The sequence below is a fragment of the Azolla caroliniana genome, unplaced genomic scaffold, assembly GCF_043228905.1.
Source record: "Azolla caroliniana isolate FFs.n. ecotype wild unplaced genomic scaffold, voAzoCaro1.0.p SCAF_6, whole genome shotgun sequence".
Lineage (NCBI taxonomy): Eukaryota > Viridiplantae > Streptophyta > Polypodiopsida > Salviniales > Salviniaceae > Azolla > Azolla caroliniana.
This window is the reverse complement of record NW_028230441.1, coordinates 6,187,277-6,203,276: the sequence shown is the minus strand read 5'-3', so window position 1 is coordinate 6,203,276 and position 16,000 is coordinate 6,187,277. Positions and strand designations below refer to the sequence as shown.

At 34.9% G+C, this 16,000-nt stretch overlaps 2 protein-coding genes across 2 annotated transcripts; both read left to right on the top strand.

Moving 5' to 3' along the window:
* Nucleotides 1–8,399, top strand: LOC147862840 (uncharacterized). Its single transcript, XM_087321068.1, has 14 exons — nt 1–474; nt 1,033–1,119; nt 1,433–1,567; nt 1,705–1,760; nt 2,540–2,653; nt 3,330–3,439; nt 3,539–3,666; nt 4,207–4,277; nt 4,363–4,429; nt 4,646–4,909; nt 4,993–5,111; nt 6,983–7,049; nt 7,261–7,357; nt 8,114–8,399. The coding sequence occupies exons 1-14, from the start codon at nt 157–159 to the stop codon at nt 8,248–8,250; spliced, it is 1,770 nt and encodes a 589-aa protein (XP_087177194.1). The 5' UTR covers nt 1–156; the 3' UTR covers nt 8,251–8,399.
* A 2,066-nt stretch (nt 8,400–10,465) lies between these two features.
* Nucleotides 10,466–15,494, top strand: LOC147862839 (1-acyl-sn-glycerol-3-phosphate acyltransferase PLS1-like). Its single transcript, XM_087321422.1, has 11 exons — nt 10,466–10,624; nt 11,147–11,269; nt 11,798–11,837; nt 11,940–12,013; nt 12,096–12,155; nt 12,332–12,409; nt 12,489–12,647; nt 13,658–13,783; nt 14,721–14,813; nt 14,993–15,079; nt 15,157–15,494. Exons 1-11 carry the CDS (start codon nt 10,544–10,546, stop codon nt 15,376–15,378), a joined length of 1,143 nt encoding a protein of 380 aa, XP_087177548.1. The 5' UTR covers nt 10,466–10,543; the 3' UTR covers nt 15,379–15,494.
* Nucleotides 15,495–16,000: the final 506 nt, after the last annotated feature.

Genomic DNA, 16,000 nt, shown 5'->3' with positions numbered 1-16,000 from the left:
AAAGAAAATGAACGATGATGATTGCCTTCTCCTCTCAGCGGAGAGTTAGTTTGGGGATGAGGTGGGGACATGGAGTGGCGATGGTGTCCTTCAACAACGAGGAATGAGCATTCAAGCCATAGAATCCATCCATTTCGCCTCTGATCTTCTGCATCCATGGGGAAAGACTCTCTTCCTCGAAGCGATCTTATCGCTATACGTTGGGCCAAATTGGAAGCTTTAGAAGTAAGCCATGTTTTCTCTGCGGATTCTCCGACAAGTTTCCACGGGGATTATGCAGGAATTCGTATTCCTGATCCTTTCAAGACAAACTCAAAGGTTTGCAATTCTTTAGTTTCTATGGCGAGCTTGAGCAGTATCTTCTGGCGAAAGAAAGACTCAAGAACTCCTCATCCTTCATCTTCATTTGCTTCTGTAAGCTTTACTCCCATTCGAGGAACCTATGCTCACGATTTTCTACAGTCCAGATTCAAGGTAACTCCACTCTGAAATGAATGTAGGGTATTTGTACGAGTTGGTACTAAAAGACGTATTTGTAATTGCTTACTTGATCCCCCGAATTCTCAAAATTTTCCAGTGGGAAATCATTTAAAAAGGACCAAATATCCTATAAAAATGCTTAACGTCGATATTATTCTCTAAAGTTTGATTACTGGGTTGGTTCCTTTAAATTTGCACTATTTGATTGTATCTGACATTTGTATATCTATGCTTGTGAAATGTGCCATGCATGAACGGTTATCATTCGGTTGCAATATCAAAGTAAGAAAATATCTATAATGTGCATTGGATTACAAAGATAATGAACATAGTTTTAAAAGCAATCTTGTATAACATGCAAAAGTTTTATCTGAGATTACATAGTATGATGCAAATCCTATAGCTGAACATGTTGAGATTTGGAGAATGATTATAAAGACTGTTATTGTAGCTATTTGTAGCTTTCTGGGATATGCAAATTCACATTTGTTTGATGCTTGCATGTTTTTTCTTCAGTACGTGATCTATTTCTTGCCATGCCTTGACTTCTAGGAATTGGATGTAGATGATTATGGATGCATTTCGGAGGGCGATTTAAAGGTCGCATTGAAGAGATTAAATCTTCCAGCTTCTGAAAAAGTATGTGTGTTGAAATCATAGTTGAATAAATGTTTCTCATAGACTTCTGGAAATTCAAATGCATAGGATGCAAAATTGAGTGCATAACTAAATATAAATTCATTGACATAAGATTATAAAAGCTGTTTTAATGTTGATGAATATTGTCTCTTTTCTTGGTTTTATGGGTTAATTAAATACTATAATGAACTCATCATGTTTTTTTCCTTGCTGTAATGATACATCCAGTCTACACCTTGAAGTTTTAATAGTTGGTCCCACAGAAGAAAGAGTTATTTTGACTGTCTTCAGATTGAAAACTGGCATTTTATAGGATGTTCAAGGTTTCTTGAATAGAGTTGGGGGCTCAAGCAATGTAAGGAAAGTTTCGTTTGAGAATTTTGCTGAATATGCAGTCCATCTTGAGAATAAGCTTGTGGATACATTCAAGGAAGTTGACCTTAAAAAGGTAACTTTCTCACATGAATAAGAGAAGTAAAATTTGTGCATGAATTTTCAGCTTTGCTTCGTTTAGGAATGCCGCTTTTTTGTTACTAGGAACTATTCGTAAACTTTACTGAGACTTGCTGAAATTTCTCATGGTAGACTGGATACATAACTTCCAACGAAATGGAGGCTTCACTCAAAAAGTATAATTTCAGGTAAGTTTTCGACAATACAATGATTATTTCCCTAATACACGTATTCTGTTAAATGGCATATTAGCATTGTCAAAAATGAATATGAAGTATACATTTGTTAGTATTGGTTGAGACATGCACTCGAGTCTAAATCATTGTGATTAAGGAGCAAAATAGATCTGGAATGTTGTTACAGCTCTCAGAAACATTAAGCAGAGGTGTGGGTGTTCTGTTTTTGTCTCTTTTTGGGTAATAGTCTACCTAGAATAAACATCTGTCCTAGTCAAAAAAATTCTAAAATCAGAATAAATCCAAGATCTATATATGCCTTGACCAGTGTTTGATGCTTTTCAGAGAAGTCTATGAAGAATGTGCTTTCATGATTGTTTGTATTTATCACAGGATTGTTATTATTATTTTCATATATAGTGTAAGATAAGAGAAACTTTATCTCATATGTTTGATGCTATATGTATGCCCTCTATCTTGATACTTACAACTCTCTTAAGATCCATGTTTTGCCACTCTCTATAACTGTTCTACATATATCTATTTTTCTTATTCCCATAGATGTTCTTTTTTTCCACTTTCATACTGCTTAATCAACAGATTTTTTCCTGATAATATGGAATTGCTTATGCTGTAGGTCGATTGTCTAAATGGAATGTTATCTTTTAAAACTTTTAACTCAGTATAGCTTTTTATTATGCTTGTGTCATACAACTTGTTATAATGACTAAAAGTGTCTCCATTATTTTTGTTTATGTCTGTTCTTATTGCTCTATTTTTTTGTAACAAAGGATTACAGACAGTGACGTCGAGAAAGTGGTCCATGGGTTTCATGCAAGAGGAAGCATTTTAAGGGCATCAGGATATTATCGATCTGGCCAAGTATTTGATTTTGCAGAATTCAGGTTCTAACATATATATGTATATACATAATTTTATTTATTTAATGGGAACTTACAGAAGCAGTATTTATTTTTAAAAATTACCCGAATATGTTTGGTCAAACTCGAGCCTCCTAATCACAAGAACAACGCATAGTTAAATTGCATAAATATATTTATAGTATACATTAACTAATTATCCTAATAATCATTATAAAAAGTATCAGTTAATATAGCATCTAATTGATGCTACTTCTAATTATGATCAATAATTATCCAAAGTCTTTTCTAGTATTTCCAATAAGTACAAAACTAGTTTCAAACTGGAAGCAAAATTAATAAGTTAAGGTTCTAATTCTCTCATTTATTGCACGCCAATTTGTAATCTTAGAGAAGTTAGTAAACAAGTCATATTATTACCAAATTTCATTTCTTAATTATTGCCTAGAATTGCATGCCGATTTCTAATCTTAGGAAAGTTAGTAAGCAAGTCATACTATTAACAAATTTCATTTCTTAATTATTGACCAGAATGTGATGATCCATTTTGTAATATTAAATTACACGTGATTCAGCTTAAACCAAGCATACTTGTGTAATTTTTGTAACATAGAATCATATTAGGTAAGTTTCAGTTCTTAAATAATATATATGTTTATACTTCTTAATGTAAAAACTATATCTGTAAGAATTGTACCAGGGAACTTCTGATGGTTACAAGTTTCAAAGACTTACGGGATCCAGGGGACGTATGGGGGAGAGCTAAGCTTGACCTTGGGGATGCTGATATTTCATTTCCGGTTTCTTCTGGTGTGTTTCTTACTACCATGCTTCACTTTTAGTTAAAATGTCATTTGATAAGGCATATTTAATAGATTATCAGGGTAACTAAATTATTTGAGTGCCCAGGACCTTACTTTATAAGGAGACAAGAAGAACAGCAAAAATCAAAACAGAAGGCTTTAAATCATCTTCTTTCTGGTGTTGTCTCTGGATTTGTGTCTAGAACAGCAGTGGCTCCCCTTGAACGTGTCAAGGTATCACCATTGAGTATAGTTGTTTTTGTAGGAGATAATGGACTGAATGATATTTTCAGGCTAAAATAGATATGATACAATTAAAGTTATTACATATTTTTGCCAGTACTGATATGATAATCCATTATATATATTAAAATTTGAAGTGGCAGTCATGTTACTACAATGAATATGTCAATTATCTAAGGAAAAAGATGAAGATTTGTGCATAACATAGCCATATAGATAAGTTCTGAAATTTGAATATCTGAACCACATCCTTAGTTAACAACATACCACATGCTAGAATTAACTGTTCTCTAGATCTATTGGGAACTGGTTCTAAAGCACGGGTTTCTACCTGGCCACTGGTTTGTAAGGCGCACAAGGTAGAGACTCTTTCCTCACAGTTTTACCATTCTGCTTCTGCAACTAGAGTAGATGATGTTTCAAGGGGTACAGTAGGCAGTCAATTTTAGTAAAAAGTGGATCCATCAATGGGGAAAACTTATTGATTGAATGTGAAACATGACTTTTAGGTGTTTTGTCACATTCTTCCAGATTCTATCCATGGTTGGGAATTCAACCTTCACCAAAAATGGTCTTCCTTCTGCAGTTATAAAACTTTGGCGGTTAGTGCTCTTAATAGAACTATCATCCAAAGCTTTGTTAAAAATTTGTAATGCTTTTCTTATCTTGGATCTTAAAATTTTGCAGAGAAGAAGGCATTCATGGTCTTTTCAGAGGGAACCTGCTTAATGTTCTTAGGATAGTTCCAACAAAGGTGGGCAACGACTGTTGGCTATTATTACCATTTTATTATATGCAAGGAAATGGGAAAGTTTTATATAATTAATGATTGTTGTCATCAATATGATGCTGTTTGTAAGCCGTCAAGAGCCATATTTTGTATACATAATGAGAGTTTTATAAATGAATATCTAATATTTCTTTCAACCCATGTTTTTTTTCCTGTTTTTCACTCTCTTCAAACTACCAGATATTGGAGTATCTCTTATACAGTAATTCAAAGGAAATGGTGTTGAGGAAGGCCAACAAGACTGATTTAAATGGCACTGAGGTCATGCTTTTAGGAGCAGCTGTGTCAATGGCAGGCACTCTCATTTCTCATCCCATTGATACGGTTCGAACAGCACTGACAGTTCAAGTAGCTGGAACCCAGATAGGAATCTTTGAATCCACTAGAGCGATACTCAAGGACAAAGGTTTCTCAGGAGTTTACAGAGGGATCATACCAAGCATGGTTTGTTAAACTAATGTCCAGGCTTAAAACAGCACTATTTTTTTACATTGTTTTAGATCGAATGACATTGTTTTTTTAAGCAGATGCGTACCCTACCATATCTTGCTCTCAATTGTGTTGTTTACAATGAGTTGGAACAAATGTACAGAAAGAAACATGGCCCAGGGGGCAAATTAGAACCATTACCAACTGTTTGCTTTGGGTAAGTTATCCACCTTCAGCTCTGATTCATTTACAATGCCCATAATGCATCTTCTATGAGTTTAATGTGGTCTGTGAGAGGATAATGAAGAACACAACAAATGTCAATTTCTAGCTGTGCTCTAAGCAGGCCAATTCTCAGCTCTGGAAAGAGAGGATTATATCCATCTATAGGGCATTCCACTGTGGCGTGTCACAAATGCAGACACGGTTAACGTGAACATATTCTGAAAAGCCTACCCTTGAGTCTAGGTGTTCAAAAATTCTGAAAAGCCTACCCCTGATTATCAAAATTTGGCATACACGTATGAGCTCAACCTTCTAGGTGTTCTCTTTAGTATGATACTTAAGTCATCACCCCCTCTTAATATATCATCATAGCTTTCACGAATTGCACTATACACAGAGCATGTAAAAAACAAGTGATATTTTATCCTCTACTAGCCCTTACATGCATACCTTACATGTCTTTATACTTGGCTGATTTTGATTCCGTAATGCAACTTCAATACCTTGGCTGTGTGATCGAGTGTGAAGGAGTGTTAGGGCTCTATGAGAGTTAATACTCAGGTTAGTAATGAGGTAAGGTTGAATACAATCAATAGGCCTTCTTGCCTGATATAAAACCCAATGTTCAGTATTGATGTTTGCAATGTAATTTTCGAATTTGATCCTTTCAGCATCTTTCCATGTCGTCCTTAGTGGATCCATTAATCTTTCCTCAATAACTTCATCTTTCATAGCATCACTTGAAAGCTCTAGGAGATCTTTCACATCCCATATTCTGAACCATTTTTTGATGTCAACTACCAACCGGATGAGAGAATTCGACTCTCCAAGAACCAAGACAATTCACTCATTTTCTCTGACTTCGCACACACTGATTATGCCTGTTTCTCGTACAAACTGGAGGAGTTTCAAAAATCCATCTTTTTCCACTGACGAACTTTTTCATAGTTTTCTAGATGGACCTAAAGAAATTTTATTCACTTGTCTTTGTGCACCTTCAACCCATTTTGCCAGGAGTAATCCAACCATTAAACCTTATATGTACAGAATGACAGGTAATTATGTGATCAATCACAGAGATTTATGCATGGGGAAGCTGGTATATTTTTGTTTATGTAAATGTATAATACTTTGTGTATGTGCATACAAGAAGTGTATTTTGTAGATTTAATACATGTTTGATGTTTGCGTTGCTACTATTTGTATTTTACATTAGATTCTAGAAATTTACTTCTATACTTTCCATACGTATGAATGATTATCTGTTCTCTTGCACTAGAAATTATTTGTTGCCACATTTTATTTCCAAGATATATTGTTTATGTACATAATTCCCGGCCATTTCTAGTTCAAGAACATCATGGCTTAATTGTGTATCAATAGCTGTGGGGTTCTAGGATAGTAGCACACTGCCATCCAATATAATTGTGAAACCTGCTGTGTGAAAAAAGTTACTTTTCCTTTGTGTACTTGGATTTTAACTGTGCCTCAAGTTCAATGATATTTGAAGTTTACACTGGAATGGATATACTCATTCTTTGTTAGCTTATGCTTCCTGCTGTGGTGCATATGGAAGGATGTGTCTACAGGAGAAACATTTCAGGCTATTGAAAGCATATAAAATACTATTAGCTTCATTTCCCATTATCCCTCATATGTTTGAAAAGTGGAAAGAGTTGGTGTGATGGAGGACAAAACAAAACTGTAAAATACCATTTTTTTGTGATTTACAGTTTCCTGAAGTAATTACTCTGTTTTTTTTGCCTTTGTCGGATTAATGGGATATGCCATTCTATAGTTTGCAGTTTTGTAGATCTGATTATTGAATGGTACATAATTAGGCATATACGTGTGGTGTTGCAGTGTCCTTGGGGGAGCAGCCGCTCAAGTGGCCATATATCCATTAGAAACATTGCAAAGGCATTTACAGGTTTGAGCTGCCTTTCAAGTATTTTAACTTTGAATGTATTTGTGCAAACCTGAACAGAACTAGTTAGTGTGAATCTGCTGGCCACATCTATAGAGAAGATGATTAAATCTGCATGTGACCATACCAAAGCTCAAAATTGTACTGCTTGTTAATTTCCCCAAATCTTTCCTCTTCATCTAGCCTTTGATAATCAGTTTGTAATTTCATGTAGGCTCAAGCATTGCAACAATCACCAATCATGTGCCACAATATGATTGATGCTTTCCGACTCATTATACAAGATGAAGGGCTGAAGGGTCTTTATGCAGGTGAACTGAGGAAAGTTATACTAATGTAGGCATGCATAAGTTAATTCTCCTTGATATGAAATTTGATTTCTTAATTTCTTTAGCCAATATAAAGTTTCAAAAGTAGGCTTATTAATTCTTTAGAAATGGTAATAAGTCATCCTTAGTTCTCCGTCAAAAGATTTTCTTGATTTATTATGAGTTTTTTGCTAGATTTTCATTCTTGATTCACAAAATCATGGCATTGACATCAAATTTGAGAATCATTTCATTTTTCTACAAGTTTGGACCACCATTGCTCCAACAACGTCAATCTTTTCAGAGGCATGTTGGGTGCTGCCTCCATCACAGCTATGAGCAACTCACCTACATTTTGTTACCACTACCTAGAACTCGAATACACATTAGTTTCCAGGCATAACTATTGTCTGCCACGTCCAATTAAAATTTTAAGTTTGAATCATTTATTGATGAGAAAATGCCATCATATTTATTGAAAGGATATATATGCAGGGGTCTGGTATTAAAGGATTGATGTTTTTGCTGTCTAAAACATTTTCATGGTCTTGGGGAATTTGAATAGAGGATAAACATTTCTTATCGTGTAGATATTTTGCTCGTGCTCAAGCACAAATTCTGATTAGAATTTTCATAGCCTAATGAGAGCTAAAATGCTCACTCAGGGGTAGGGAGAAAAACTTGTTACTGTTGAGCAATTTCACAATATGGGATGGAAGTTATGATACTGTCGCTAAACTAATTTTCAATATCTTGTAGGACTGCTACCCAATCTACTGAAGCTTGTTCCAGCTGCTGCCATTTCTTTTATTGCATATGAAGCTCTCAACAAAACATTGGAATCCAAGGAATGGTTTGAAGCTCAGAAGAGCACCAGTATTACTAAAGGAACTTAAAGGGATGGTTGGATGAAATATTCGATTATCTTGTGTACATGATTGTATTTGAAGCCATACAGAGTTTGAAATATTCTTTTCCTGCCCCTCAGAGCTATAATTATGGGGCCTTGAATATAAAAGTACAGAAATGAAATGTATTCTACTCACTTTGTGTTCTTTTTGAGAATTTCCCAAAGATGTCCACATGGTACTAACGTTTTTGTATATGCAAACGAATTGTCGTCATTGAACGTGCTAGAGTTTGTGAGATGGTTTACTAATTGAAAAGGTGTCTTTTCACAAATGGAGATTTTGTTTACCTTCACATATAATCTTCCAGCTTTTTTGAGCTTTCGACTTGCATGGTGTGTTTCCCAAGGGAGAGCTTATAATATTTAGCTACACGATCATTGGCAATATTAGCTGTGGACATTGGATGGACAATTGATGAGAGCATTAGAGATTGGTAAATGAAAGCAAGATGAGGGGCACATTGCTTAACTCTTGTAACATATGTATGTCCTACATTGGACAAAAATATATATGAATATCTCATGAAAACCGAGGTATGTCAAACAAAAGCACATTGAATCATACATTTTGAACATGAAAGTGGGGTTACATTTTATCGCCTTGTTATGGAAGAACAATTCGATAGGCATGCATATCAAAACTGCTCTTTCTAACTCTAAATTAAACAAGATCTTTCTTTCGATTTTTTCCTCCAAAATATGAAAACACATTACATTTCATCATAGGTCATTGTCACAACAAAAAGACACTTAGAAGATCAAATTTATCATCACTTGCTCTATGTTAAACATTGTTTTAGCGTGCTCTCAATCTTGTTGCTTTCTTGAAGGACAACAACAATTGCAATTAGGGTAAAACAACATCCCACCATTTCAAATAGGAGGTTTGGTTATGAATTCAAGCAAAGAAAGAAAGAGTTTGCAATCTTCCCAAAAACTTGACTCCACATTGACAGGGTAAAGATCACAAAGCATTAACATTGTTCAATGACTATCCACATTGAAATGAATGAATAAATAAATAGGAATATAGTACAGTTTGCAACCTATATGACCACAAACCATTAACATTGTGCCATGAATATCCTAATGAATCATCCATGGAGTAGATGGGATATTTTTGTAGTGATATTCTTCTCTTTCCTTCTTAATTAGCTTTTTGTAAATAACTTTAAAAGACTTTATTTGTTGGCCGAGACACAAAGGGCTTTTTCTTTTACTCTATCTTTTACACACAACTTGGCAAACACATACCTACAAGCACGCTTAAACATACCAACATACCCAAAAACACCTAGAGAGAGCCCCAACTAATTTATAGGGTAGAAATACCAAAGATACGACCCTACGAGTTAGTGCATAAATACAAGATTTATACATGTCTTCAATTTCGCCTACAACACAATGCTACAGGCTATGTTTAAGGCAACAACACTCAAAGAAAAAGACGTAAATCTTAAATGAAAATTAAAAAATCGACTAGAAACCTTTTAAAAGGAGTTAAGCCCATTCAACAAGGAGAGAGCATGTCATGTAGAGAGACAACGAGAGGATGTGACACCTGATACACCAGCCCTTGAAGGAACCACAGAGCCTTTTTTTGGCCGAATTCATGCGTTGGTAGAGGTACAAGCAAACTACTACACCAACCAACCAACCAACCAAAGCTTTATGAAGAAAAAGTAAGAGAAACATATGCAACATACGTACACAGATGCATGAAAAATATATGTATGTATGACTATATGCATGGATGCATGGGTATATATATATGTACGTAAGAATGTACGCATGGATGGCTATGGATGATGCATGGGTATAGTATGTATGTATACATACATATATACCCATGCATGAATAATATATGTATGTGCATGGATGCATGGGTATATTATATATATATATATATATATATAGATATATATGTAATATTGTAAGTATGAATGTACGCATGGATGGCTATGGCGGATGCATGGGTATAGTATGTATGTATGAATGCATGTATGGATGGCTGCATGGGTATAAGGTATAATACCATATAGGTGGGTAAGGAGCATTAATTTCTTTCATACCAGGGATGAATCTGATTATGGCATCGATCCATCCATCCATCCTATGTATGTATGTATGTATGTATGTATGTATGTATGTATGTATGTATGTATGTATGCTCTTTCCTCTGAGTTTTCAAGATAACGTAATAACATTTCAGCTCTTCCCGACAGACACAGAGAGACAGAGACAAACAGAGACAGAGACAGAGACAGAGACAGCGAGCCATGAGTCTGTTCTCTTTGTCGATCGTTCTCCCTCTCGGTCTCCTCTTCATCTTCTCCGGAATCGTGGTCAATGCGTTGCAGGTATAAACGAACGATCTCATGCTCAACTTCATCTACATGTTGCATATTTTCGTCATGTGCGACCTTCGATGGTCGTGCTGATTAAGCATGTCACCCCTGAATTTCTCAGGAAGAATATTATGCAGCTTTTCATGTGTGGCTTATGTGCATTAATCATGCAGAATCCAACATCCTCTTGCATAAAATTGTTATAGTTTCTCATGAGTTTCTAGTTTAATTTGCATGTAAAACTGGATCTTGCTGCGCTTTGATCTCTGATCCCTTTGTAGTTCTATTTGAGCAAAGTAGGATCATTTCTGAGCTTTAATCTCTGCCTCGTATTTAGCTCCAGATTATGCACAAAACATAATATTTTCTGAGCTGTTTGGCATGTCTTATTCGTCCTTAACTTCTTTCATGGCATACCACAAGATAGTGACCCAACTACATTTGGTCTTTGTGTAAAATCGATTTGGGGATTTACTGAACTTTCTAGTGATCATCATCACATGTTCTCTTAATTCTGTCCTTCTGTTTTTGCAGGTTCTTACTTGTATTCTTTTACTTCCATTCTCTCGCAGCGCATACAGAAGAGCAAATCGCTTCCTAATGGAGCTTCTATGGTCAGAGCTCGTCTGGCTTATGGACTGGTGGGCTGAAGTAAAGGTAAAACCAAGATCTCCATGTAAGAAAAATTAAAGAAAAGCATTCCTTCCTCTACCTCTTTGATTCAATTTGCTTCATTAAAGCTCAGCCTTTCGTCCACATATTACACCCTTAAAACTCACAATAATTTCATAAGCATTTTCTCATTAAAAGTATTTACTGACATTTCTTTTATCCTGTCTTCTGCATTAAAGTTAGGAAAACTTCATTTTATCATTAACTGCAAATATTTTCATGTTTTGGCTTCCTGAATACTTGGTTGTTGATCTTCGAAAAACATGTTTCTTCATTAAAGGCATATAATTTGGTTTTCTGGCTTCCTAAGACTTTACTCTGGATTCTGCATTCAAAGGAACAGTTGTTTTCATTCAATAATAGAATATCAATTATACAAGCTTGCCCTATTCATATCTTAAATTTCAGTCATTCCCTGCAATAAAGTACAAGAATTCAGCACTGGGGGAGTTTTTAAGCATGAACTTTGAAATTTAGACAAAATTTCATGTCTGTTTTTCATTTTATGTCCAGATTCGGGTATATGTGGATAAGGAAGCATGGAAGCACATCGGTAAGACTGTCTCTCTGCATTATTCACAGTTTATTGATGGCGTTTTTCCACTTTAAGAGTCCTTTAGAACAAGATTTGTAATGTATTCCGGATTTTTCTCAGGTAAAGAACATGCTCTTGTTATATCAAATCATCGAAGTGATTTAGATTGGCTGTTTGGCTGGGTTTTAGCTCAGGTTTGCTTGTTCTGCTTTTATGTGACAATAAATTTTTGATCTAGATCGTGATATCTGAATTACTTTTTGTTTTTTGTGGCAGCGTGTAGGTTGTCTGGGTAGCACTAGAGCTGTAATGAAGAAGGCATTTAAGTATTTTCCGGTAGTTGCTTTGCTGTCCATCCTTTCGGTTTTAAAATACATGTCATTTGCTGCAACTTTTATGCTGCTATAGTGAAGTTCGTGTTATTACAATTGAATGTCAGTGGTTGTACGTTCCTTTGGAAATTTTAGCTATATATTTTTCACTTTCTGGACTATGTTTTTTTGTGCAATAAGGTCATCGGATGGTCTATGTGGTTCTCTGAGTATACGTTCTTGGAAAGGAACTGGTCAAAAGATGAGGAAACATTGAAGGTAATAAATAACGTGACAATAATTGTTGGATTTTAATTAGCATTGCAAATGAAGTCAATATCATGACATTTTTACACAGGTAGGATTCCAACGTTTAAGGGGTTTTCCACAACCTTTTTGGCTTGCACTCTTTGTGGAAGGTACACGCTTTACAGAAGATAAGCTAAAGGCAGCTCAAGAATATGCTGAATCGTCAGGCCTTCCCAAACCAAGAAATGTGCTGATACCTCGAACAAAGGTAAGTGAAATGTCCAGGGACAAAAGAGCAACATAAGTAGGATTTTCTAGTATGGCGTATGTCATGAATATAGTATTATGTCGTGAACTTTTTATGCTTTCTCTGGTCGTTTTGAATGATAATGCGCGGTTCAACAACATTATATAAAAAATCTGAGTAATAAATAGTTATTGTATCCTATAATGCTTTTGTAAAATTGTGTCTATTGTGCCACCCTTTGTTATGATTGATCGTGTCCTGAGTCCTGAAGATTGTTTAGTACTTTTATTCTTTGAAGATTGTATGCCCATTATAAGCAAATGTTCTGATTTCATTGAAATTATATTGCGGGGAAACATATTTACTTGGATACAATTGTTTGATTGAATGCAGTAAATTATTTTTTGTAAAACCGGATTCATGGTGCCAAGGTGGTTAATAAAAAGTTTAAGTGTGCTTCATCTGACATTGCAATCTCTGGAGATTGCTAATTTATTATTATTGAATGCACGTTTCTGTTTGTTTCTCTTTTACTGTTGGATTATTTTGATATCTGAAAAAAAAATTGTAATTAAAAAACCTTTTGCTGTTAAAGCACACTTTTACCCAGAGCATGGCGAAATCTTCTTCACTCTTCCTTTTCAAACCTTCTCCTGAATACACCAGAAAACAAGTAGATTTTCTTGAAATTTTGGGGTTTTTGGCTTTGCCATCTGAGTTATTCAGATTATAGTGTGCCATGCTACAAATTCTGAATTATCCATTTCAGATTTTCATGTGCCATGCTACAAATTCTGGATTATCCATTCCAGATTTTCATGTGCCATGCTGCTCCTGCAACTTCTCAAACCTCTTTCTTATTTCCTATGGTGATGTAATGAAACAATGGAATATGTGAAAGGGTGAAATATCGTATGACTTCATTTTTCTGGTCTTGAACTAGATATACTTCACAGTACAGATTGCTTGATTTTCTTCTGTTGACATGTCAGCTTTTATTGATGCAATTATTGGATGTATTGCATATGTAGGGTTTTACATCGGCAGTTACCAACCTGCGTGATTTTGTACCAGCAGTTTATGACGTGACAGTTGCTGTTCCAAAGGAATCACCTGCTCCCACAATGAAGCGGTTGCTCGGTGGTCAACCTTCTGTGGTAATATTCAAACATTCTCATGCTAAGCACACTAGTATTGATTTCAAACTATATCTGAACATGTATGAAACTTGACTTTGCCAAATCATGATATCTGTGAACCTTTCAAATCTATGTTTTGAACTTCGTGAGATTAATTTATATTATAGGAAACATTCATATGACCTTTTTATGAATGTTGCAGCAATATTTCATGTATTTGAGAGAAGCAAACATTTACAGCATTGCGACATCAATGTCATGCTTGCAAATGTGGTTATTAATAAAATGAGATAAAGAACGTTCAATTTAACAGTTTCGCATATTGTAAGCAGTTCGTGCTGGCAAAGCTACACATCATATTGTTTGCTGCTTTGTCCATTTGATTGCATATGAACTTGAAAACACAGTTTGATCATGTGAGCTTAATGGAGATTAATAATTGAAGACTGCAGAATGATTTTGAACTCCAATTGCACTGTAGGAGAGAGTCAGTTTTAAGTCAATCAGAAAAATTGTTTTAGACCAAGATAGTTGAAAGGTCTGAGACATAGCCTCAAGTAACTCCCTTCAATTATTATAATCTTGAGATCCTTGGCTCATTACTAGATAGATTAATTAGTTTTGAAGGTGCCTACTTGTGTAATCTAAAGAAAAGACTCTTCTATGTAAATGACAAAAAACTAAGAATTTCTTTAATTTGCTTGTAAAATAGTTCACAATAAACCCTTCCGCCTGCATTTCTATTGATAATGGAAATCTTTAAAATTTACGGGGAATTATGTATGTTAAATTCAATTGGTGACAGGGTGACAGTGATGGTAATTTTGAACTTCTTTCTGTTTCATAAGAGTTAATTGTATCATCTATGGAAAGGCTTTATAGCTTCTATGAAATCATGTTAATATGCTATAAAGCCTTCCTATTTATATTTTGTGATCCGTGTCTGAAAATGCAGGTCCATCTGCATGTAAGGAGATGTCTTATGTCTGATTTGCCTCGGACTGAAGAAGGTCTTGCAGAGTGGTGTAAAGATACTTTTGTTTTAAAGGTTAGTAAAACGATAACGAAATAAATGTTAAAAGCAATAATGGAATCTTATTGAAATTTTATAGTAATAGAAAGGTGAACTGTGTACAAACAATTCGTACAATCTCTTATTCTATGGATTATAATGTATAATTTGTTTCTGTTTTTTGATGATTTCATTCGGTTGAAATATTTTTGCAGGATGACTTGTTGGAAAAATACAAGTCTGAGAACACATTTGGAGAGGAACTGTACAATCCTATTCCAAGACCAGTCAAACCACTCCTGGTATGTTAATTGAGCTGCTGATTATTCTATCAAACGTCAAAACCAGCACAAATAAACTAACAGAGCTACTTATATAGGTGGTACTCGTGTGGTCATCTTTGCTGCTATATGTTGCTGGAATGCTTTTACGACCTTTGCTGTCAAGCTGGATTGGCATAGCATGGTTTACTGGAGGTCTTGGTACTGTGTTTTTCTTAATGCAGTTATTCATTATTTCCACTCAATCAGAGAGGTCAACACCTGCAAAATTTAGGACATCTAATAATGCAAGCAATAAAGTAGTCAATGGGAAGAATTAAGGTCTTTTCTGTATGTCAACTCATAGATCTATTTTTTGGTCATCAGTGTCATCCAATCTATTGTAAGACATTGATTTTCTATATTTACATTAATGGAAAGAGAAGTTTATTTTATATTTGGGTAGTCATATATTATTTCTTTGAGGCTGATTCTTCTGGACGTGTTTTTCAGTTTTTCAAGTTACTCTGGATCCATGTTTAGCTCTGAAGGTTAATGTTATTTGTGTGAAATTTATGTTGTGCATTAGATCTGGTTTTTGCACAACTAATTAGATGAATTTGCCACATTTTGCTGTGTTAAATGATAATGCGCAACAGAACCAAACAACACCAAGTATGAACCTAGCTATGAAGACGAAATCTGGACTTGCAATGCCATACCAAATGTATTGTAATGTCTAATTAGAATAGGCTGCCTAAGTAAAAGGAATTTTCTGGTAGGAAACCATTTACATGTTCTGAAAACATCCTTAAACCATAAATTGTTTGCAATAATAAGTACGAATAGTAGATATCTTGCAATTGTCTTATCATCTGCTTTGCAATCATCTTAAAATATTATACATCTCTTGAGGCAGATGCTATTTTTAGAATCTATACATATTCGTATATACCTTGACTT

Excerpts from the sequence above, each read along its gene's own strand:
- LOC147862840 (XM_087321068.1), top strand. The coding sequence starts at position 157 with ATGGGGAAAGACTCTCTTCCTCGAAGCGATCTTATCGCTATACGTTGG. Across the intron at positions 1,120-1,432 it reads ATCTTCCAGCTTCTGAAAAA|GATGTTCAAGGTTTCTTGAA; the intron begins GTATGTGTGTTG and ends GGCATTTTATAG. Across the intron at positions 7,050-7,260 it reads CATTGCAAAGGCATTTACAG|GCTCAAGCATTGCAACAATC; the intron begins GTTTGAGCTGCC and ends AATTTCATGTAG.
- LOC147862839 (XM_087321422.1), top strand. The coding sequence starts at position 10,544 with ATGAGTCTGTTCTCTTTGTCGATCGTTCTCCCTCTCGGTCTCCTCTTC. Across the intron at positions 12,410-12,488 it reads AAGATGAGGAAACATTGAAG|GTAGGATTCCAACGTTTAAG; the intron begins GTAATAAATAAC and ends ATTTTTACACAG. Across the intron at positions 14,814-14,992 it reads AAGATACTTTTGTTTTAAAG|GATGACTTGTTGGAAAAATA; the intron begins GTTAGTAAAACG and ends ATATTTTTGCAG.